Source organism: Hibiscus syriacus, unplaced genomic scaffold (genome assembly GCF_006381635.1).
Source record: "Hibiscus syriacus cultivar Baekdansim isolate YM2019G1 unplaced genomic scaffold, ASM638163v2 tig00113279_pilon, whole genome shotgun sequence".
Lineage (NCBI taxonomy): Eukaryota > Viridiplantae > Streptophyta > Magnoliopsida > Malvales > Malvaceae > Hibiscus > Hibiscus syriacus.
Genome location: NW_024063450.1, coordinates 430,936 through 455,779, shown reverse-complemented (window position 1 = coordinate 455,779; position 24,844 = coordinate 430,936). Strand labels below are relative to the sequence as shown.

Sequence of the window (24,844 nt, the reverse complement as noted above, 5' to 3'; positions counted from 1 at the left end):
TATCTCATTAACTTTCTAGCCATAGAAAGACCATTTGCATGTGTTCCACATATTCCATTATGTACCTCCTCAATGATACTTTTTGCTTCTTTATTATTTACACATCAATAGCATTTGATCGTTTCCCCTTCTATAAAAAGTCTCACCATCAAGAAAGTATCCAACAACCATTCTTCTTAGTGTTCTTTTATCAATCTCAGATGCATTTTTTGGATAACTTTGATACTTGATATATTGCAAGATATCATAATACAATGGATTGCCATCTGCCTCTTCTTCTACACTGTAGCAATGTGCTAGAATTTCATATACTTGCATTCTAATTGGCATCATGTCCACTTTCTTATTTGCTTGAAACATAGCAGATAGTGTAGACAAAACATCTGCCATTTGATTATCCTATCGAGGGAGATAATTAAAGGTTACCCTTTCAAATTCTTTTACTAATTCGAGGATTAAATCTCGATATTCCAATAATTTTGGATCTTTTGTCTCTCACTCTCTTCGTAATTGGTACATCACTAACGATGAATCTCCATATATCTTAAGAAATTTAACTTTTCTTTTTATGGCTGCCTTTAATCCCATGACACAGGTTTCATATTTTGCCATGTTATTGGTGCTAAAGAACTCCAATATGCTTGTAAAAGGATAATAGATATTTTCTGGAGAAATTAACACTGCCCCAATTGCTTGTCCCAAGGCGTTGGATGCTCTATCAAAATAAAGCTTCCAGGATTCATCGTTTAATCTGATTTCTTCATTCGTGGATATGCACAACAAATCCTCATCTGGAAAATTAAAACTCAGGGACTGATAATCATCTGATGCATGAATCTGCTATGACACTTCCTTTTATTTCTTTTTGGTTGACATATGCGATATCAAACTCGGATAATATATCATCTCCTATCTAGCCATTTTGCCTGTCAAAGCTGGTGATTCCATTATGAACTTTAAGGATCAAGTCTGGATATCAGCCAAGTAGTATGATATAACATGTACTTCCTAAGTCTTAGAGTAACCCACACTAAAGCACAACATAATTTTTGTATTGGTGGATATCGAATTTTACAATCAATAAATTTCTTTCTCAAATAATAAATGGCTTTTTCTTTCCTTTCAGACTCATCATGTTGTCCCAGTACACATCCCATTGAATTCTCAAAAACTGTTAAGTAAAGAATTAACGGTCTATTAGGAACTGGTGAAACTACAATGGGGGCATTGGATAAATATTTCTTAATAATATCCAAAGTTTCTTGGCATTCGTCATTCTAGACTTTAGGATTGTTCTTTCGAAGTAACTTGAACACTGGATCACATTTGTCAGTTAATTGAGAAATGAATCGAGATATATAATTTAATCTCCCTAAACAACCTCGAACTTCTTTTTTTGTATTGGGTAGTGGAAGATATTGAATTACTTTTACTTTATCTGGATCAATCTCGATTCTTTTTGGCTGACTACAAATTCCAAAAGCTTTCCTGATATTACCCCAAAAGTGCATTTAGCGGGGTTGAGCTTTAATTGATACTTTCTCAATCTCTGGAAAAGCTTTCTTATATTTTGAATATGTTCTTCTTCAGTTCGGGACTTGGCAATCATGTCATCCACATATATTTCAATCTCTTTATGTATCATGTCGTGGAACAAAGTTACCATTTCTCTCTGATATGTTGCCCCTGCATTATTCAATCCAAATGGCATTACTTTATAACAGAAAGTGCCCCACATGGTTATAAATGTTGTTTTTTTTTCATATCCTCAGTGTTCATTTTTATCTGATTATGCCCTGAAAAGCCATCCATGAAGAAAAACCATGCATGTCCTGCAGTATTGTCCACTAATGTGTCTATATGAGGTAACAGAAAACTATCTTTTGGACTAGCTCTATTAAGATCTCTATAATCTACACACATTCAAACTTTCCCATTCTTCTTTGGTACTGGAACTATGTTGGCTACCCATTTTGGATATTTAGTTGCATGTAGGAATTCTGCATTAATCTGCTTCGTTACTTCCTCTTTAATCTTTAACAACATTTCTGGCCTCATTCGTCTGAGCTTTTGTTGAATAGGTTTATATTCTGGACTGACCGAAAGTTTGTTCACCACTATATCTGTACTCAAACCAGGCATATCTTGGTAAGACCAGCAAAGATATCTTTGAACTCTTGGAGGAGATTTATCAATTCTCTTTTTATCTGGGCTGACAAAGTAATACCAATTTTCACCTCTTTTATTTCTTCATTGATTCCCAGATTTACAGTCTCAATCTCTTCTTTGTGAGGTAAGATTTGTTTATCTTCTTTTTCTATCAATCTTAATAGTTCGGTAGGGACATCACATTCTACTTCATCATCACACTCATTGATTTATTCCAAACATATGGGCTGCTCTAAATTTATCTCAGGATTAAATTCAGGAATAATCATGCTATTAACATTGTGACACATGCAAATTTAAATTGGATATATTTCCGAAGGGACATAGTAAATTTATGAAATAAATATAAAGAATAAAAAATAATGAATGTAAATAATGTAACAATGTAAAAAGTATAAAGAATGAGTGCCATTTGAGAATTTAAAGAAAACATCTTATATTTGATATTAAGTAAACTTAACATAGCTGCCCTTACAAAATAAAAAAAACTTTTCATATTCTTAGGCTAAAGCATAAAGGTTGGTTCTGGGTATTACTCTGAGTTAATACTAAAAACTACAGGGAGATCCTCCGTATTCCAATTGTTGAGTGTTTCCCCAAGAAGACAAGGGCGAATCCCAGCTAAATATATGCCAGTCTTATAGTCATTTGTGTTATGTTGATGAACAATCCTTCATAGCTTCCTCAACCGTGCTTTGATCTTTCATACATCCCCATATAATTTCTTCTCCTTTTAGTCTTGCTCTTCTATCTTCACCTCTTCTTTTCAACTCTTTGCTCCTTTGTTGAAAATTAGGCTTAAATCCAAGTCCAAAACGATCTTTTTTCATCTTCACCAATACAGGAACTGAACTTCCCTGAAGATTCTTACCCAAACCTCTTCCAATTTTAGCTCATATGCCTAAAGTTTGTCGTACAACCATTTTAGTGCAATCAGATAATATAGGGTGTGGAATTTTGTCTCCTTCAACAATAAAGGTTGCATTGATAAACTCCAGAGCTCAGAAAGAACACTCGAGAGCATCATCATTTGTTTTAATATATAGAGCATCACTTTTCACAGACATAATGATTTCTTCCTCGGTTCCCACACATATCAATTGACCGTCAATAACAAACTTTAGTTTTTGATGTAAAGAAGAAGGAACAGCTCCTGCAGAGTGAATCCATGGCCTCCCCAATAAACAATTATATGTAGGGTGAATATCCATTATCACAAAGTCGATGTTGTATATTACTGGTCCTATCAACAGTAGTATCTCCATTTTTCCCAGTACCTCCTTTTGAGTGCCATCAAATGCCCTCACTACGTTCTAATAATTCTTCATATGTGATTTATCCACAGACATCCTATAAAGTGTGACCAATGACATCAAGTTGAGAGTAGATCCATTATCAATCAATACCCCTGGCAAAACATGGCCATAACAATGCGTAGTAATATTCAAAGCTTTCACTGATCTCATTTCATCTTCAGGTATTTCATCATCAGTGCATGTTATGTAGTTATCAGTAACTATATGCCCCACAATCCTGTCAAGCTTGTTTAGAGATATATCCTCAGGGATAAGTGTCTGATTAAGCACTTTCATCAAATCATTTCGGTGTACTTCCAAATTCATCACCAAATCCAGAATTGAAATTCGTGCTTGCTGCTTGTGTAGCTGCTCAACTACACTATACTCACTATGTTTCAAGAATTTTAAAAACTCTTGTTCTTGTTTTTTAGTTACGGGCTCATTGATTGTTGGTGGGGGTTCATTATTAAATATCTTATGTGGTACCGCTGCAGTTTTTCCTTTTTCCTTTGCTTTGTCTATTTCTTTCGATGTCTCCGGAGAGTAACACCTTTACTTATTATTAAAAACCCTACTTCACTCACTGTTATGGTTATCAAGTCAACTCCCTGTGCTTTATCTTTTTCTTCTGCTTTTTCCAAAGAAACAGGTCTTCTACCATTGAAATATTGACAGTATAATTCCAAGGTACCTTGCGGGTATCCTTATATGGAAATGTTAAAGGGGTTGTGATAACCACTTTTGTTTTTTCTGGCGCGAGATTCATTGCAGATGGTTTTACAATGATAACCACAGGCTCACTTTTTCTATGCATGAGTTTGGAATCTTCTGATGTGCAGACATTTTCTTCTCTTTTTCCTTCATATTCTTCAAAGAATTCTATCTCTTTATTGTTCATCAACTTTTGTACTAATCACCTAAATTCAAGGCACATTTGAATTTCATGTCCATTTTCCTGATGATATTCACAATAATCTCCATACTCATTAGGCTTTGGCTAAAACTCTTACTGAATTGCATTCACCCCTTTATCTCCATGATTTGATTTCAGAAGCATCAACCTTTGCTTTCCTCCTATCCTCTTCCTGGATTGCATTCACCCCTTTATCTCCATGATTTGTTAGTGGATGATTCAACGTAACTGGTGAATTGAATTCCAATTTCTCAGTATTAATCAAATTTGCACTACCCTTTTAATGCTAAATAATTTTCAATGGAATGACCAATAATTCTATCATGGTAATCACAATGTGCTTTTACATCATACCAATAAGGGAATGGTGGTTGTATAGGAATCAAAGGATAAGGCCGTATTACATATGCCTTTAAAATGAAGCATTATCTCAGAATAGGATACTGGTAATGGTGTAAAAGAAAACCTCTCATTCTCTTGTGAGGTCCTCTGGATTCATTTCGGTTAGTGTTTGTCTCCTACTTCTTAACCCTTGGCTGGGTTATCGTAACACTTTTTGTGGTATCCTTGTTGTAAACATTCACATTATTAACTTTGCTTTCCTTCTTCGATATATGGGTTTTTTGGAACTAGATCATTCACTTGCTTCGATCTTGCCATTTTTATAGCATTTTCGATGAGTTCGCCAGAAATGACCAAATCAGCAAAGTTCCTGGTTACATTTCCCATTAAATGGCCTAGATAAGAGGCCTTTACAGTGTGTACAAATATCACGGTGGCTTCCTTCTCTGACTGTGGTGGCTGAACTTGTACCGCTCTATCACGCCATCTCTGGGATGTTTGAATGTGTCATTGTGTTTTTCTCTATATTTTGGGGCGTCCATATGTTAGGAACCATGTCAGTAACGTGGCGATATTGTTCCAAAAATTCTTTTTCTAGATCTTTCCACGATTTGATATAAGCTTTAGTTAATTGAGTATAAAACTTGATGGCCGATCCTGTCAAGCTGTCTTGAAAACATTAAATCAATTATTTATCGTCTTTCACATGACCGACCATTCTACGACAAAACATTGTGATATAGAACGAAGGGCATGTAGTACCATCATATCTTTCAAATTCAATAACTTTAAATTTAATAGGGAGGATCAAGTCCGGGACTAAACTCAACTCACTAGCGTTAAACCGATAGAATGATTCAGTTACCTCTACGGATTTTATTCTTTCTTCCAGGCTCTTGAGCTGTCGAGTCAATTCTTCATTGGCTTTTTCTTTCTTAGCTAACTCATTCAGATCTGGAGTTAGATGTTTGGTACTGAATTCTTTTATCTTTATTCCTGAAACAGACGGATTATTGTTTGAAGATGTGGGACCCATTTGTTGATTCTCATTAGGTATGGCTTTTGAGGTGCCGAAGCACGAGCAGAGATGTGTACTGGTGTGAAACTAGGATGATAAATAGATTTTGGTGTGAAACTTGGAGGATATATGGGGTCCTGGTCAGAAGATGTAGTGTTTTCAACATGACTTTTTTCATTTGTAGCCGGTTTCTTGAGCATATCCTCTATTTTTGCGGCATATCTATTTGTGAATTTGCAATGTTTGTCTCTATTTTTTCTAATTTGGATCTTATTTTTTCTTGTTCTTTTTTATGCTCTTCCTCGATAAGATCTATCTTATCTTCCATTCTCTTACTTACTTTCCTAGTACTGTAAGGGTGTTGTATTTCTTGTTTGGCTAGGATAACTGCGATTGAAAAACCTTTTTCATGTTATTATTTTTTTGAATTTAATGAATGTTTATCTTAATGTGAAATATTAAAAGAATTATACATAAATAAAATAAATGCAATGAATAATGAATGTATGAAAGAGGTATTGATCTCAAAAAGTTAACTATCATAGAACAACTTCTATCGGCATACAAAAGTTTTCCATATAATAGTTCATAACTACAGATACGTCACAACTTTCCTATTAAGCTCTATGATTTCATTGATCAACCATGATATCTTCTTTCAAAACTTAGAAGCTGGATTGACGTGGTGCTCGATAACCTTTGCTTCAACAGCTAACTCCCTAATATACCTGGCAACTTCGCTCAATTGTATCATGGCCTCGACTACCATGCTGCTTCCATCTTCACTTCCATCTTCACTTATTCTTTCATAGAAATCATTCGAATTTTGCCATTGTTCATTAGTTCCTTGGAGAGTTTGCTCTAACTCAGTAATTCATACTTGACAACTGTGCAGAGTACTTTCCATATCTCAGATTCGCCTTTGTATCAAAGCATTCTCCTCATAACTCTCCTTAAGATCACTAGGTCCTAGACGAACCTTCTCTTGGAATAATGATTCTTCAAGTTACAGGATGTAATCATTAAATTATGTGTTTTTGTTTCGACACTGATTCAAATCCTCTTCAAGTCTTGTTCGTGTTTCTTGTTTCCTTTGATTAAGCTTATGCATTTGCACATTCTTGTCTCTACATTGTTGCACCCAATTGTTGGTTACCTCTTATCCTGCTTCGAGTATAGTATTGAAGTTCTTTCTTTCCAAATCCCATTTTTTCTTTTCAACATCAAACTCTTCAATTTTTGTCCCCTAACCTCAAGTTTGACAATCATATTATTCGTTTCGGCTTCAAATCCTTGAACATGATGTTCTTCTTGACCTCAAATCCCTCGAGAATACCATTCTTCATACCTTCTAATTTTTTTACTCAATTATTTTATTTTTTCAGTTTTATGCTTTATAATTCGCTCCTTTGTCGACCTCAAGTTCTTCCATTTCTACTTCTTTCTCTAGGCTCTTGAGTAAACGACCATTCTTTGTTTTCAAATCTTTGACTCGACATTTCTGAATGTTTAACTCCTTGTTCAACTGTGTTGTCGCTCTGCTTGACTAGTGATCTGTATTTTTGCAACTCATAGTAATTCTTGTTTAACTTTATTAACTCATCATCTATTTTTCTTTGTTCTCTCTTAGCATGACAAACTGTGCGGTATGAAAGTCAACGTCGACACCCCACATAGCTTTATCTCGTCGTATTTGCTCTAATTCTTTTAACCAACCCTCTTTTTCTACTTCAAACTTAGCTCTTAGGATTTATATCTCTAGTGGGACTACCCGAATTCGATCTTCCATAGAGATATCCTCATTTTGGTCTAGTAGAGGAATATTTTCATTTTTTTCTAACAGACCTCCATTCTTCGTAATCGGGGGTTAACATTACTTTACCTGCTTTGGCTCGAATACAGAAATTTGTTTTCCATGCTTTAACTGCATCCATGATGTTTGTTTTGTAATTGATGCCATGAAATGCAAACTCAGAGAATGTAACCCAGTAGTAACTGATATAAATTGACGACCCTCATATTGCCTCATAACTAGAAGTGGTGCATATCCAATCCCTCCTCATAAGCCAAGCAATATCACCCAGTTTTAGTCATCATATTTGTAAAGAAACTCTCTTTGTATTTACTAAGGGGTGCGCCAAACGATGTCGTTGCTTTGCAAATTTCTAAGGGCATTCATCCACATGTCTATTTTGACTTTTTTGGCCATTCTTCCTCAAGAAACTCTTTCAAAGGCGAGTAGCCCGTACTAAAGCGACTTTATGATACCTTTTCTATTCTCCAAAAATGGCTACGGATCTATACATATAATAGTTGTGCACATCCCGAAAATCGTCCTCCTCCCAACATTCTACAAGCACTCAATGATCGAAAGGTCTCTGCTAGAATTGCTGAAACAAGATTGACCCTTTTTTTATAATTGCTCGAATAAATCTACTACTGCAGCTTCGATATATCCCAAAGCTTTCGTGAAGATGACTATCCCATATATACACAGAACAAAGATGTCAAATCATACTTTATCATCTGGATGACTTTGAATGATTTCTTTAATATTGGTCCAAGAAATGCCTTAACCCTCGCCTTTTTGTTTTGTACAGGCCACCACCCATTCCTCACGTACTCCTGCAATATTTGCCAATTCAACTCTGAAGGTTGAGTTTTGATTGACCTCGAATAAATTCGATTCTCTTGAGCCCCCTCTATATGTAACAAGGTTGTATATTATTTAATAGTATGAACCATGTCCTCTTTATTGTAAGTGAAGCAATTATATCCTGGATTTCATAATTGAATCAAGGCTCAGAGCAATTCATCATCTATTTCAAAATAAAGCAAATACGAAATGTCCCCGTAATAATGGTAAAACTGTAGCTTTTTATTTGAATCCCAGTTCTCCCAAATGCCTCGCAGGTCTTGAATATCATTCCTTTTGAGAGAAACTGGAGCATAACCTGCTAAATCTGGTACATAATCATCATGCAAACTGTCTCCCACCTGTCTTTGCAATTCTTCAGACCATTGTCTTATTTCCGAGTTTAGAACTACTTGATTTGAATACTTTTTATCCATTGATTAATGCTTTCCAATGAGATGATTAACTCAAAGGTCAATACCCTCAATCTTGTATGATGTCATGCAAATAACGAAAATAAAAGAAAAAACATAAAAATGAAATAAATTAGTTCAAATAATAAGGAAGGAAAAATTAATTTAATAATAATGTCTACCCAAACATTTCTATTTAAACACGCTTTTTATATAGCATACTTTAAGTAATACTATAATCCCTAATTCACATGCATTTATTCAGAACAAGAAAAAAATTAAATAAATTAAAGGCAAAAGTTAGAGTTCATTTCTCCTTTGTGTACACCTATTTTGGAAAAAATTTCAGCATGGTTTTAGATCGAGAGGGTTTCTATAGTTTACTATATGCATAGTTTCAGTTATAGGAGTAAAGGTACTCGAATTGTCCTTGTTGGTGCCCCCTTGGGCTGCCAAAACCTCAATCCTCGTCCATTATAGACTTAAGTGGATCGAATTCAATTCAAGGGGACACATTTCTCTATGCTTGACACGGAGAATAAATTCTCACGAAGACGTCGCTTTCACTCCCACTTAAAAGGGAAAAGAGCTCAAGTATAGAGCTTATGTTTATGCAATGCTCTTGTTGTATGTGAGGAGAAATTCTCAAACCTTTGACAAACAACCAATAAAAATAAAGTTTAATATCTGAAAATCATTAAAATAAAATATTAGTATATATAAAAATAATAAAGAATAAAGAATTGAAAGAAATCAAAAGAATTAGAAATTAAATAAATCTGAATTCTCAATTTCTAAATGATAGAGACAATGTATAATTAATTTAGGTTTGACCAAATCCCCAGTGGAGTCGCCAAGCTGTCGTAACCGATTTTCGCCTAGGTACGAATTTTCTTTGGCGGAAAAGTAAGGTGAATAAATAAATGATTTTTATTAAAGAAATATTTTGGAGTCGCCATCGACTTTTTTGGTTGGGTAGGTCGAATACCTAAAAATCATCTTTTAAAATAGTTTTTAAGAAAACATAATTTAAAAGATAAATATGTCTGCGTATAACCAAAAATTCATTCTTTTAGTAATCAAAAGGATTCGTGGTCAGTTACGTTTAGGGAAGATTAGCACCCCCATAACGCCCAAAATTGGTACCCATCAGTTATAAATTGTCTTTATTAGTAGAAGTTTAAGAATTCAAATATAAATTTAATTTATGATCATGTTATTTCAAATTTACTAGGATGATTCCAAAAAATATATATTAAAATAACTTTTATAAAACTAAAGTAAATATATATATATATATATATATATTAGGTTTTTATAAATATGATATTTATTTATTTATAAATATCAGAAAATGACATCTAGTTACTTTAAGACATTCCATTTCTTAATATAAAAAACTAAAAAATATTAATAAAAATATGATAATTTTGCTAATAAAATCATTTAAAAATAATTTCAATAAAATTAAAGTAAATATATATATATTTTATAAATAGGATATTTATTATTTAAAAATATTAGAAAATGACATCTAGTTACTTTAAGACAGTCCCTTTCTTAATATTAAAAAATAAATAAATATTATCCCTTTCTTAATATTAAAATATAAATAAAATATTAAATTTTTTAAAATATAGGATTAAATAAAAATAATGTAATTTATGGTCTAAAATAGAAATTTCTTAATTATCATGGATTAAAACATAAAATATCAAGATTAAAGAACCTAATTCGAAATATTATGAAGTCTACGTCCTAACAGTGTAATTTAACCTTAATTTATTATTCGGGATTAAAATATGAATTATTAAAATTATAGGGTCTAAATATATTATTTTACCTAAAATATGTAAAAGCATGGTAGGGACTAAATTATAATAAATTAAGATTCAAATACCAAATTAAAATAACAGAAATATACTTTCAGTGACCAAAATGAAAATATTAAAATTTATAGGGACCACAGATGTGATTTTCCCATACGAGAAATTACACAGACACCCCTCCCCAAAACGAAGTCTACGTCCTAACAGATGTGATTTTCCCATACGAGAAATTACACAGACACCCCCCAAATTAAAGATCCGATTGTTCTAAGGCCGAATCCGGATTTAGTTTTCCATAAAAAGTTCCTAATCGAAGTAGATCTACGATAATACCTTCGGTATTTTGATTCTTTCAGCGGCGTGTGGAAGCTCCGGTTACCGTGCGGTCTTCAGTAAGCTTCTCTTCTTTAATTTTTGGTTTGATATTTGGTAGTTTTGGTTGCTGTTTGGGTTTGCTCTTTTTTTTTATTTCGCAGGTTTGGTGGCTTTTATAGGACCACGAAGCTCCCCTTGGACCGGGTAAAGGAGCGATCTTCGGTGAGTCACCAAACTATGGTGGTGACTCACCCTAGACTTCAAGGTGTGCGGCTGGGCTAATGTCTTCGACATTCGGGTAAGGTGGCTGAGGAGTGGCAGTTGCGGGAGTTGGGTGTCAGAAGCAGTGGTCGGCGTAGTCCCTAGGGTAATGATACCCTATTCATCTGGCTCATCGGTGGCCGTTGGATATCTCCAGATCCAATGGCTGATATGGCTGGCAGCTGGAGCATGAGATGAAAACCCTAATTGAGTTTAGGGTTACAAACTTGGGCCAATTCGGGTTGTCTGGACCAAGTTGGGCTTCTGGGTCTCTTGTTGGGCCTCTAGGATTTGTAATTGGGTTGGGTTATTGTATTTTAGGCCTGCAATAGTAATAATAATTTATTTAATAATAATAATAATAATAATAAAGTAAAATAATAAAAAATAGTAAACAATGGGCAAAAAACTTATGTCTACATCAACATTAACATAAAAATACATCTAATAATGATGATTTATTGACAAACTGACATTATTACAATTCAATTACTACTTATCTTCTGTAATTGGTAGTGCCAATGAATATTTAATATAAGGGTTCAGGATACATCATTGACAATAAAAAAAACGTTGAATCTAATTCTTAGAAAAAATTTACAAAAAGAACACAAAAATATATTATAAAAGTAGACTGAGCTCCATCATTTTGAATTCAATTCTTCTAAATGTTGTATATGCACTTACTATTATTAATATGTGATAAATATAAGATAATATATGTTTAAAGATAATTCTCAACCAACTATTTGATTTTAAACACTCCCACCCCTAACATTTTTAGTGCTTGAACCAGGAATATCAAAGAATAACAACAAATCATTTACTATCGAGGTCGCTTGATTCATGTATATATGCAATTACTATTAAAGTAAAAAAAGAAGGAAGGATTTAGTTTAAATAGAGATGGAAGTGTGGAAGAGATGCAAATTCAATACATATAACAGTTTACAAGGGGAGAAAATGAATTTTGATATTTTGCAACAAAAACAAAAGCTTTTGATCTCTTGTTGTTCCATATCTCAAGCAATAGATTGGCTATAATTATCATCCACAGCGCTTAAATGATGGACTTTATTATCGTTGCCATTGCCACTGCCTTTCGGTTCAGTCCCTTCAGGACCTCCACATGTAATCGCAATCTCAATCCCAAAACATGACAACAACTTGGTATTTCCCTTCACCCTCCTCCCTCCGTTCGATTTATGGCATCCCGTCGCCGATGACGGTGGTGGAATTTCCGACTCCCATCTCTCTATCTCCATCTCTAATTCCTCTTTTCTCTCTCTCTCCGCGTCCATTCATTTATTTTAAAATTTTCTTTCGTCTGAACTTGATTGTTTACCGGCGTTTTATACAACCCTTTCGCGATGGCGGCAGCTACAACCGAAGCCGATGGACCCACGTCGGTGCTACAGACAGAGCCACCATTCACCATGCTACCACCGTTCACCATGCTGCCATGATTATCGTCTTCATGATTCTCTTTATTGTGGGTTGTTTTAGGGTTAGGTTCTTCTAACAGAGGCAAGCTACGCATGGTGCTATCAACAAGTGCAACCTCAATGTTTAGAATTCCTTGGGGACGGCCCGAGGGGCGGCGTATTTGAAGTGTGACGGATCTCGTGGCGGAGTTGGTGTCGGCTCTAGCGTCGGTCACGGACCTCAAATGGAAAATATCGTTGATATTAACATTAACACAACCAACCATGACATCTTTAACCCACGCAGCCGCGTAAATCTCGATAACAATCTTGGAGTCATCGGAGATAAGAAACTTGTCGTCGACTCGGAACGAGAACTTGTCGTTCCAAACTGGATTGGTTCCGCCGGTTTGGTCGACCCCCGTGGTGAGCTTCCGGTCGGGTTGGACCCAAACGATAGCGTATGTCTTCATGTTCTTGGAGAGCTCGACGAGGTCTTCGGCGGAAAGAGTGTGACCTCTAGAAGCTTGGCATGATGAGCCATTGTGGTGGCGCCGGGCGCTGAGACAGGGAGGGGAGGCGTGAGTCACCCACGATAATCTATACGGGTGATGCATGCAAAATCGTGGGATTGAAGGACAGGGAGGAAATAAATATAGTAACGAGATATGGAGCGAGATGGTAGGGGGATTTGTTATGTCATATGTGCCATGGAGTTTAGGCCATCAACTTTTTTTTAACATGGCTTGGTTGTTAGTAGTTATTTTGTTCAAAAGTTTGACAGTTCTATGATTAAGGGGAAGTATAAATAGCAGTAGCATAATTTAAGACTAAAAAATGATAATTTTTACATTAAATTACTATTTACTTAATATTTAACTATCCTGATAGAGGAGAGTTTTTTTAATTAGTGTTTAAACTAGGGTTATAAAAGAGAAAATATAAATTGTCAGCCACTCGAGATTGACTTAATTAAAGTTTAGTTAACTCTCGAATCGAATGGTCTCGACTCGAATTCTTATCGAGCCAAGCGAACTACTTGATACCCGACTCGAAAAACTCGCGAGCAACTCAAAAAAAATATTATATTAAATTTTTAGATTTTTTAAATTAACTTATTAATAATTTTAACATTTATAATTAAAAAAACAACATAAGGCTTGCATGTACTTAAGGTTCAAGTTAGAATTTGAGTTTGATCTTCAATCGAGTTAAGTCTGAGAATATTTCGAGTTTAAATTTTTTCGAGCTCTAGTCGAGCTTAAAAAATTTAAGCTTATGAGCTTTCGAGTTGAGTCGAACTTTAATTTTTTATTTTGATTTCGAGTTGAGCTTGACAATTTAATCTCTTGAGTTTTTGAGTCAAGTCAAGTTAATTTTTACACTTTTCAAGTCGAATTGAGCTCAACAATACTCGAACTCGACTTAGCTCATTTACAACCATAGTTTAAACTTTCCCAACTGGAATTTCAATTATTTTTATTTTTTAATATTTTTTTAATTATTTTATTTAAAGATGGTATAAATTGTGAAAATATTATAATAAAATTAATTATTTTTACATAAAATAATATTTTAATGAATTCGTAATTTAGTTGACAAATAGTATAAAAGTAAGGTTAATCTCAATCACTTAAATAATTTTTTTTAATAAATATTATATTAATGATAAAAATATGTTTAATTAAATTTTTTCACAATTAAAAGGATATAATAAGAAAATACTTATAATGAAGTTTGAATCCAAAATCCAATGACTAATAACAAGCCTTAACTACCCAAATAAAGCTGTATTACTTTGAAAAAAACATGTTTTCTTGCAAATGTTTCACCATTTTTCAATTAAAACAATTTAAGATGTTGATCGTAAAATTTATTAAGTGGCTTCAGTAGTAAAAGAGATTATTGTTCTCTTTTTAAATTTCGGGTTCGAACAATTACATCTGCAATGTATGTTTATTTTCAATTAACTAAGAAAATGAACAAATATTACCTTATAATTACGTCAAGTTAATAAAAAGACACATTAACAATATATATCACCTAGAATAAAGACACATTCAATCAACCATATTTTAAAAATATTATTTTAATAAATAATTAATAAAAATATTATTTTAATAAATTATTTTTCAATAGTGTTATTTAAATAATTTAAGTTTAAAATAAACATAAATTTTCTTGATATTATTAGTAAAATGCTAACAGTAAACTTTCCTTTTAATGATCACAATATTATTCTGTTTTATTAAATGCAAATAAAACAATTACACTCAGTAGATAGCCCGAAGGTCGTAGATCCAACAAGGTTTCCTCATAGGTATAATGATAAATATAATGTTTATTTTTTAATCAATTATTTTAATTTTAATTTTAATGAGATGATATGGTTATTAAATATAATAATGTTAACAATAATTTACGTTATTTTATTAACAGTGTGATATTGTATCACATTAATAAATTATTTTATAATTATAATATTAATATTAATATGTTTTTTCAAAATAATGTAGCTGATTTTGTCTATCTTGTAAAAATATTTAGGGCACATTGACAGTGGAGTTCATGTGGAATGCTTTGTAGATTATATGAATGCCATGAAAATTTTAATAGTAGGGAATTTTCTACTATTGTATTATATAGAATTGAGATATAGATGTCTTATTTATCGTTCACATTAGGGGTAATATTCTCCGCTTGAATGTAAACATCTAGATGTCTTTGTTAGTGCAAAAATGATTGTGCCTATCAATCGTGTTTTCTTAAAAAAAAGAAATGAATGTCTTTATTCCGAGAATAAGAACGCTAATATGCCTATGTTATTGAACAAAATCGATAGATGATCGTTATATTTTTCACCATAAGTTTTGGATCATGTCACTTTATGAGATTCCCTCAACCAAGGAGGGATAAGAGTTATACATCCGGAAATAGTCTCTCTGCCCACGATTCATCTAGAGTCTCATACTTCCTGGATGACTATAACCTCACGATTAGACTTTTGATAGTCCCACATGATTTACCAGAGTCAAATTTGCTCCAAAAACCGTAACTATCTTGTTTAAATCAACCTATATATAGTCATCACCATCTTAAGTTTAACATCAGTAATTCTGTAGCTGAGATATTTATATATGAGAAAAGAATAAAAATAAAAAAAACACAATGAAAGGAATAAACTTATCATTATATTTGTCTTAAATTTATCTGGATTTCATACAACCTTATTTATTTTTTAACAGTAACCGTTAATTTAACTATAAAATATATCAATAAAAATAGTTTTTTTAGATATGTTAGTATTTTAATAATAAAATGGGTTACTATATAATTCCAGATTAAACTTAAAAAATAATTTGAAATCTTAAGCGTACTCCAATTATATTATCAATTATTAGGGACAAATTGGAGTTAAACTTCTAAAATTTTAATGACGGAAATAGATTATAAATATATATATATATATATTCTGAAATAGAAGAAAATTTGAAAACCTATTCCAAAGATTTGTAGAAAACATTAGATAGAAGGAAAATTTTCCTTGTAACAACATTATTTATCCAATCAACAAGTTTCCATAGTTAGATAAAGGTAGGAAGGATACAGAACCAAAGTCCCAACTCCCAACTATCACTTTGTCAACTACCCAATCGATGATATCGGAACAGCTACTACATATGTTGTCTGAAACACAACATAAGTAGGAAAAAACCAGTTTGAACATCCAAAGTCCCATATGGAATCAATGTCTCTTCTTTCGAAAACACTAACCCTTTTAGCCTTTTCACATATAATACTCTTTCCAACTGCAGAAACCACTTCAGATTATAGTACCTTGATATACAAGAACTGCACAGGTTCAACCATGTCTTATTCTGAATCCCTTCACTCCTTTTTCGAAGAACTTATATCGAAATCGTCCGGCGAAAAGTTTTACAAAACTACAGCAGGAGATGATAAGAATGGCATTTCAGGCCTCTTTCAATGCAGAGGTGACCTAAGCAACGATGACTGCTACAAATGCATAACTTCACTTCCTGAAATGTCCAACTCTTTGTGTGATAAAGCCGTTTCGGCCCGGATTCAGCTCTACGGATGCTACGTTCACTACGAGGCCGACGAGTTCGTCGAGGAACGTTCTAAATTCGAGTTGCTTCACAAGATTTGCGACCAGAAAAAGGCGGAGGTTCTCGGGTTCGAAGAACTGCGGGATGCGGCGTTTGCGGCCGTGGAGAGTGGTGTGACGGATGGGGGTGGATATTATAAAGAGAATTATGAACTGATTCAGGTGATTGCGCAATGTGAAGGGGATTTGGGGGGTTGTGATTGTGGTGAATGTGTGCGTGTTGCGGCTCAGACTGCTCAAGAAGAGTGCGGCACCTCATTTTCAGGGAAAATCTATTTGGACAGTTGTTTTATTAGCTATGGATACTACCCAGATGGAATACCAGATAAAGGTAATGATGATGTGAAAAATGAGATTAAAAATGGGAAAGTTTTCAATTCTTTGATTTTCATTTCTTCCATTGAAGCATCCAAATCATGACCTTGCTGTGTTATGACATATCGTCCAATAATTTTCTGACACTTTTGACAGGAAAAGGTCACAATAATAATAGTAATACAGGCAAATTGGTAGCAATTGTAGTGGGAGGCGGCGTAGCTTTGTTCATTGGCTACTTATTCTTCATGTCTATCCAGAAATTAGGGAAGAAAGAGGATGGTATGTATAAATCTTGAAAAACCAACATCTATGTTATTCTTTTCTTAAAATACTCGTATTTATTATATTTTCTTTGCAAGTCATACTCTCGTTATCATTCTTTCAAGTTTTGAAATCTTTAAAATTCTAAAATCTTTAAAACTTCATATCAACTTATGTTATGATCTTTTGATATAACTACTGATAAATTCATATTATCTACCATTTAAATTTAATATATGATAATTATATCTATTTATTCTGTTAATTTATTTATTCTCTCTTTCTCTTCATTTAATCATTGCTTATGACTCTTCACTTACATTAAAGAGGATGATCCGTCAAAAACTACTATAATATCATTTTTCTCATTAATAGTATTCGATATTTGTATAGAAATATTTGATTACGGAAATCTAAAGAATATATTATCCGAACTCACTTTTTAATTTGGATAATGTAGATTAACTTTACTATTGCAGGATTAGTCTCATGGTGGCCTGAAATATTATGTAAAATTAATTGAGAATATTATTTTTTATATGAGCTTTCTTTGTTACTTAAAATGAATGTTAACAATCTTAATTAATTTGTTTGCAGACTTTTGAAGAGAGACCAAAGCAAAACGTGTATGACTCAAATTTTACTTGTAAAGGTGGTGACATCATCAATGTTTTACTTGCTAATGAAATATTAATGTTTTGGTGAAACACAAAAATGGTCCCTGATTATAGGATATTATTTTATTAGGTCTCCAACTATTAGAAGTTACAAAATGGTTACTTGACTATTCATTATATTCTAAATTCGTCCTCTGAGTTGGACGTTAACATGTTGACTGTAATATAATAATCTCAAATGACTATCATATCTCAACCATAGGTTAACGTACAACATAGACTACCGTTAAATTTTAACAAAAAATTACGAGTTTGAAACATAATAAATGATCAAGTGACCATTTTATAACTTTTAATAATCAAGAGACTCAATAAAATAGTACCCTACAATCAGTCGACCATTTGTACTTTTTTTTTCTTTTTCTAGTAGTTAAATTTGGTGAAGGTAGGGGCGAAAATGGCAAAAAGGCAAATCAATTTCTGTAGTTTTCTTGTATATTAAATTTAGTGTTTCTAATAACACAACCATAAATATCTATTAACGTTTAGTATTTGTTATATGAATTAGGATTATTAATCAGTAGCTTTTAATTAAAGTAGTTAATATAGTATTGGTCATGATAACATTAGTATGTTTTTATATATAGAATTGTCTGTCCAACTCAGTTGGTAGAGTGCAAGGCTATTAACTTGTGGTCGTGGGATCGAGTCCCACGGTGGACAATTATAATTGCCTGAGGTATTTCACGAAAGTTGCTCTCAAACTAGCGTTGAGGGCAGCCTACTACCATACATTCCTTTACCCCATTATATATGAAAATAGGGTCATCTAATTATTATTATTTTTTACTATGATGGAGTGTTCTAAATGGTGTGTTTGATTATGGTTATAAACTAATACCAACTATACTAACAATAGGTAATTTCACAATTAAAAAAAACCTATTAATCTATCTATACCTGTCACAATTTATTTATTTGCATAGTTATAAACCAACTCGAATTATTGATTGAATAAATGAGTTTCTATTCGATTTTAAATTAAAACAATTTTTTTCTTTCGGTTCCAAGACTTCGTCTTGACTAATCCGGACCTATCCATGTCGCACTCCTACTTTGGTGAGTGAGTCTCACAGTAGAGATTTTTTGCATACTCGAACTCAAGACCTTACTTAAGTAATATCAAATTTCTTACCACTTGAACAAACCCTATTGGTAAAACAAAATCTTTTTAATAGAAATGTTAAACCTAAATTTTTTATATTTAATGGACTAAAAAATAAATATTAAATTAATTAAGTACTTAGTTGATTTGAAAAATTTTAAATATTAAATCCAACTTTAAAATGAAATTTAAATTTCAAAAAATATTCACATTTTTTTATATTTTTAATATTTAAAGATTTGAAGTAGTCTTAACTTAAATAACCTTATCCAAACTATGAAAAAACTAAAACAAAAACCTTATCCACTCAAAATTGCAAGAACCAATTACCTGAAAAAGTGATCTTAGTATAATCTAGGTACGTTTGGTTCACGGAATATAAGATTATCAGTAGGAATAAAAGATTATTAGGGAATAAGATTATTGCGAATGTTGTATTTTGTGTTTAGTTGGTTTAGCAGGAAAGTAAGATTACCGTGTTTGGTTAAAGGAATAAAAGATTATTGGAATGTATATTTGACAAATTGTCCTTATTATATATTTATTTTTTAAGAAGGTGAAAAATATTTATATATTTTCTTTAAAAAATTTAAATTCATAAAATTTATATAATTTTTTTACAAAATAAAAATATAAAAAGGTTTAATGAAAGGGTAAAATTTCATTTTAACCATTGAATTTTATATAAAATTTTAATTATAGATATTTTTTGTAAATCTAAAATAGTTTAAGGATAAATTTGTAATTTAACCTTCGTAGAATGTTTATTATTCAATGATAAATAATGATATTTTTGAAAGAATTTTTTTAAGAGTATTTTAGTCCAAAACGCCGGTAATCTAACAATACCTTAAGAAAGGGATGTAATGACATTCCGGTAATATACCCAAAAAATCAACTATTGGTAATGTAAGATTACCGGGAATGACATTCCCGGCCAACCAAACGGGAAATATGGATTCTATTCCTATGAGAATCTCACATTTCCCCAACCAAACACACCTAAGTACTTTTCCTCAAATCTTGTCAAAATTATTTAATATTTAGAAATTTTATTAAATAATTTAATTTAATCAAATCAATCCGCAACCAACCTTTTTGTGTCTGGAAGCTTGTATTTTTAGGTGTATATTTATTTTGTTATTATTTTCGGTCCTCATTTCATTTTCAGTTGTCACCAAAATTCATGAATCTTGAATTTCTAGAAACATGTCTTATAAAATAAGAAAAATAAAGTACAAATATATATATATATATATATATATATATATATATATATATATAAATTTTCCAATGTAATATATAAAATATAGTTTCAAATATTTAAATAAAAATAATATATATTTAAATATCATTAAATTCATATCATCTTAAATATTATAATAAAAATATTATATTTTTGATCTATATTAAAATAAAAATAAACTAGTTTAGAAAATTAAAATGCAGGTGCCAAAATAAAATGTAAACCTAATGAATAAGTCGATTTTTTTATTTGAGAATATAAACAAAATCATAAAATTTTAAGGAAATTAAAGTTATTTTTTTATTGAAGATGTTTTATTAATTTTATTATTATCATTAAACAAAAAAGTACAATATCATTAATTTCTTTCAACTTACGATTATACTTAAAAAGATATAATTTTTAAAAAAAAATTTCAGTCTGTATACTTTTAGTTTTTTATATTTTAATCTTAAAAGTAAAAAAAAAATAACAATAAAAATAACCAATGATTTTGTTGAAGTCTCAACTACGAATGATTTTTTTCCTTTTTTTTATTGTTTTTCTATTTTGTTCTAATTAATTTGAACTGTCTCACATCGTATATTTCACTTGCGGATGACTTTACCTTCTAATATACTAACATTCACATATTTCTTTTAATAATTTATCATAGTATTTTTAATTTTTTTTTCAATTACATTGTTTTATAATTTAACCAAATTGTTATATTTATAACTAAAAAAATAAATATTATTACACGATTTAAATAATTTCGATAATAAATAAATTATTATTATTATTTGAAATTTTGATTATTATGAATATCATAGATTTAAACGTTTAATATTAAATATTTAAAAAAAATTAAACAAATTTTATTTTATACTTATTAATTATTAATAAAAAAAAAACAAATGTTGCGTGGGTTTCCATTAGTGGAATCTACCACGTGGGCAATGCTCAAATTATAGCTTCAAGTAAAATATCCCCTTCCCCAATTCACACTATAAATCCAAAATTTAATTAAGAAAAATAATAAATAAATAAATAAAATAAAGAGTGAGAGAAATGAAGATACAGTGTAACGTGTGCGAGGCGGCGGAGGCGAAGGTGCTGTGCTGCTCCGACGAGGCGGCGCTGTGTTTCGAGTGCGACGAGAAAGTCCATATCGCAAACAAACTGGCCAGCAAGCATGAGCGTGTTCCCCTTTCTTCTTCTTCCCCTCACATTCCTAAATGTGACATTTGCCAGGTACTTCAATTTCCATAGAAAATCTTCTTTTTTTGGATTATAGTTTTTTCAGAGGTAAGATTTTTAAGTGAATTCTTTTTTTTTTGATTTAGCTTAATTACTATGGAGAATCAGGGAAAAAGATGAGTAGCTTATAGTATACTGATAGGAATTAGATATTAAATTAAGGAAACTATTTTATAGTATAATGATGAAATCAATCATTTTTTTTACAGGAAACATCTGGGTTTTTCTTCTGTTTGCAAGATCGAGCTTTACTCTGCAGAAAATGTGATATTGCTATACATACAGCAAATCCTTATGTGTCTGGTCACCAGAGATTTTTGCTTACTGGTGTAAAAGTTGGTCTTGAAACAACAACTGACCCTGTTGGATCTTCTTCCAATGTCAAATCACCTTGTAATGGAAAGATCACAGAAACTAAATCCAATTCTACATCTAAAATCAGGGCTCCTATGACTATTACGAGTGAATACAACTTGGTTCTTCCATCAACTGTTGGAGTCGAGAGCAGTGTGCCAACAAAAGTGTCTTATGGTGGGGGTTCTACAGCTGGAATCATTCAACCATGGCAAATGGATGATTTACTTGGGCTACCTGACTTTAATCAAAGCTTTAGTTACATGGATAATGAGTTATCTAAGGTATGCTTGTAGTCTCGGTTATGGTACTATAGTTAATGTTGTTCTCATGTAGAGTGGAGGTCATCTATGTTCTCCGCGTCATGTCTTTCTACGGGTCATTTGTGTTTACTTACATTGTGCAAAGTTACTCTTACTAGGGTGGTAATCAAGTAATCCACATTCGGTTGACCTCACTCTCTCTCACGTATGTATACCCTGTCAGGATGAGCGAGTGACAAAAATGCATGCATGAGTGCAGCTGCTATGTCGGAACTTACCAAAGTAAATTTAGTTGGTGGGCCGGGGACACCAATGAATATCTAAGTTTTAATCTAATGGTTAGACAATCAACTATTTTACTCTGTTCTTCAATAGCAAGTTAATTAGTTCCAACTTGAACCCTATTGTTTGGTGCATGGTTTTTATGGTTCGTAGCAGCTTGAATATTTAGATATGGAAAGGACCATTCAACTTGATCAAAGATTAACTACGAATTTTTGTATTTTGTATTTTCTACGCTATTAAGGTGCAGCATGAAGCATGATGTGAGAGAGGGGAGACTGGCTCGAGAAGTTGTCAGGATTCCTTCCATTCTCAACATAGACATTACTTTCTTGTTCCCCATCCTTCATCGGTCACGTATAAATGCTGAAAATTTAGCATCTAGTGTGCTAGTAATCATTGAACTTATTACCAAACTAGAATTACATGTTTTCGGCAGAATATTAAGATAATTTAAAGTTGAAGAGGGAAAAAGTTCATGTTGTTGGCTCAGTTTTTAATCGAGCGATTCACTGAGCTCTTGTCTCTTCTATTACTCTAGTAGTGCTTTATATTGTTTAAAAGGTATGCCTAATGAAGCTAAAAATTCTGGATATTGCTGGATTCCGACAGGCTGATAGTGGCAAGTGTGGAGACTCCGACAGCTCACCGATCTTGCGATCGGCTGAGGAAAATGTCTTTGATAATGAGTGCATGGATCAGTTGCCGGATTCCTATTGGGCAGTGCCACAAATGCCTTCACCTCCTACAGCCTCTGGGCTGTATTGGCCTAAAGACTCTCACAACCAATCCGATAGCATGGTATTTGTTCCCGACATATCCTGGTCTGGCGTGAAAAGCCCTTCCCACTCGTCACATAGTGACTGCATTCCGAAAAGGCGACAGGTTTAGAGGCAGATCCATACTGTGAGACATGCTTTTTGCCTATACTACTATGCTAGTTTCCATCCTCCAAGTTCGGGACATGCCGGTTTCTTCCATGTCAATCCGTCTTATTCTGCAGTAGCCATTTGGGTTTCATAAGGTAAAAAACCAACACAGACAGTGTACTAGAAAGACCATTGTAATTTTGAGTAGATAGGTATTTGTTTTGATTAACAACCAGTATTTTTTCATGATTCACGATATAACATGATCGACCATATAGGTATTTGTTTTTATTAACAACCAGTATTTCTTCTTGATTCACAATATAACATGGTCGACCATTTATTTGTGCCCATTCATACAAAAAAAAAAAATCTCTGTTATTAATATATAAGTAACGACTCCAAAAATAATTTCTGAATCCACCAGTTCACAACGGTCGGATTTGGAGACACCTTGGATTAGAGGGGATGCAGTTCAGCAACAGCGTCCATAAAACACTATGACCGACTCTAGGGAAATCATTAAAACCTGTTTCTTAGCATTGAAAAAAAAATCTCAATCTGAATTTTAACACCATTATTATGAGGAAAAGTTTATTTAAATTAAAACCAAACATTTTCCTCGCCACCCTTGAAACACCAACACCAATGCCTCCTAGTTGATCTATCTTGTAAGAGATTGAGATAAATATTAGCCACGTAAGTAACTCATATGATGAGGTGTTTATAAGATAATATTGTTAAGAATCTTTATAATATAATATCTTGCCAATATAGATGCTCAAATTCGAAATCTTTAAGAAGAACAACACTATTTTTTACTACTAAGATGATTTAATGAGATTCAATTAATCATTGTTAGAAACAAATAAGGGTGATCATTCGATTGAGTCGAGTAAAAATATTTTGAGTTATTCAAGTGACAAGTCGTATTTTATAACTCGAACTTAACTTGAAATTTTTTCGAGTCGAGTCAGGTTTAAGAAATTTGAGTCGAGTTATTTGAGTTTCTATATTAATTTTATTATAATTTATTTATAGTATTATGATAAGGATTGGTTTTAATTTTTTAGCTTTCTCTAACCATGTAAGATATATATTTCATATTCTTTTAACATTATAATGCCATTTAATATATCAAATAAAATCTAAAATTATAAAATATATTCATAATATTATATTTTAAAGAAAGTATTTTGAGGGAAAAAATATTGATGAGAGCATAAATGAGTCAAGGAAATGATAGAAAGAAAGAATTTGCAAACAATTGCAATCAAAAGATCAAATTGAGTAAAATGCAAAGTTAAGGGATTAAATAAAAAAGAGAGTTCATTTTTTAGTAAAAAATATGAATTGAAGTTACATAGGTATTTTATAGTGGTATATGAGCATATGGTTCAAATTTGGTGAAAAACGAACTTAAAATACATGATGAATTGAAGAAATAAAGAAATTATGAAAAATTGAGGGACTAAATTGAAAAA

General features: G+C 32.1%; 3 protein-coding genes across 3 annotated transcripts; 2 read left to right on the top strand and 1 right to left on the bottom strand.

Annotated features, from left to right (window-relative positions):
- Positions 1–12,215: 12,215 nt before the first annotated feature.
- Positions 12,216–13,234, bottom strand: LOC120186106. The gene is made up of 2 exons (XM_039190137.1): positions 12,539–13,234; positions 12,216–12,482 (listed from the first exon to the last, which is right to left on the bottom strand). The coding sequence occupies exons 1-2, from the start codon at positions 13,232–13,234 to the stop codon at positions 12,216–12,218; spliced, it is 963 nt and encodes a 320-aa protein (XP_039046068.1).
- A 3,122-nt stretch (positions 13,235–16,356) lies between these two features.
- LOC120186092 (plasmodesmata-located protein 2-like) lies at positions 16,357–18,019 on the top strand. The gene is made up of 3 exons (XM_039190127.1): positions 16,357–17,077; positions 17,218–17,343; positions 17,923–18,019. The coding sequence occupies exons 1-3, from the start codon at positions 16,357–16,359 to the stop codon at positions 17,928–17,930; spliced, it is 855 nt and encodes a 284-aa protein (XP_039046058.1). The 3' UTR covers positions 17,931–18,019.
- A 3,376-nt stretch (positions 18,020–21,395) lies between these two features.
- LOC120186094 (B-box zinc finger protein 22-like) lies at positions 21,396–23,595 on the top strand. The gene is made up of 3 exons (XM_039190130.1): positions 21,396–21,586; positions 21,802–22,230; positions 23,104–23,595. Exons 1-3 carry the CDS (start codon positions 21,404–21,406, stop codon positions 23,380–23,382), a joined length of 891 nt encoding a protein of 296 aa, XP_039046061.1. The 5' UTR covers positions 21,396–21,403; the 3' UTR covers positions 23,383–23,595.
- Positions 23,596–24,844: the final 1,249 nt, after the last annotated feature.

What these genes read in the sequence shown, in the direction of transcription:
- LOC120186094 (XM_039190130.1), top strand. Translation starts at nt 21,404, where the DNA reads ATGAAGATACAGTGTAACGTGTGCGAGGCGGCGGAGGCGAAGGTGCTG. An exon ending in CTAAATGTGACATTTGCCAG is followed by an intron (nt 21,587 to 21,801) that starts GTACTTCAATTT and finishes TTTTTTTTACAG; the next exon opens with GAAACATCTGGGTTTTTCTT. An exon ending in TGGATAATGAGTTATCTAAG is followed by an intron (nt 22,231 to 23,103) that starts GTATGCTTGTAG and finishes GGATTCCGACAG; the next exon opens with GCTGATAGTGGCAAGTGTGG.
- LOC120186092 (XM_039190127.1), top strand. Translation starts at nt 16,357, where the DNA reads ATGGAATCAATGTCTCTTCTTTCGAAAACACTAACCCTTTTAGCCTTT. An exon ending in AGATGGAATACCAGATAAAG is followed by an intron (nt 17,078 to 17,217) that starts GTAATGATGATG and finishes CACTTTTGACAG; the next exon opens with GAAAAGGTCACAATAATAAT.
- LOC120186106 (XM_039190137.1), bottom strand. Translation starts at nt 13,234, where the DNA reads ATGCATCACCCGTATAGATTATCGTGGGTGACTCACGCCTCCCCTCCC. An exon ending in AAGGGTTGTATAAAACGCCG is followed by an intron (nt 12,483 to 12,538) that starts GTAAACAATCAA and finishes ATGGACGCGGAG; the next exon opens with AGAGAGAGAAAAGAGGAATT.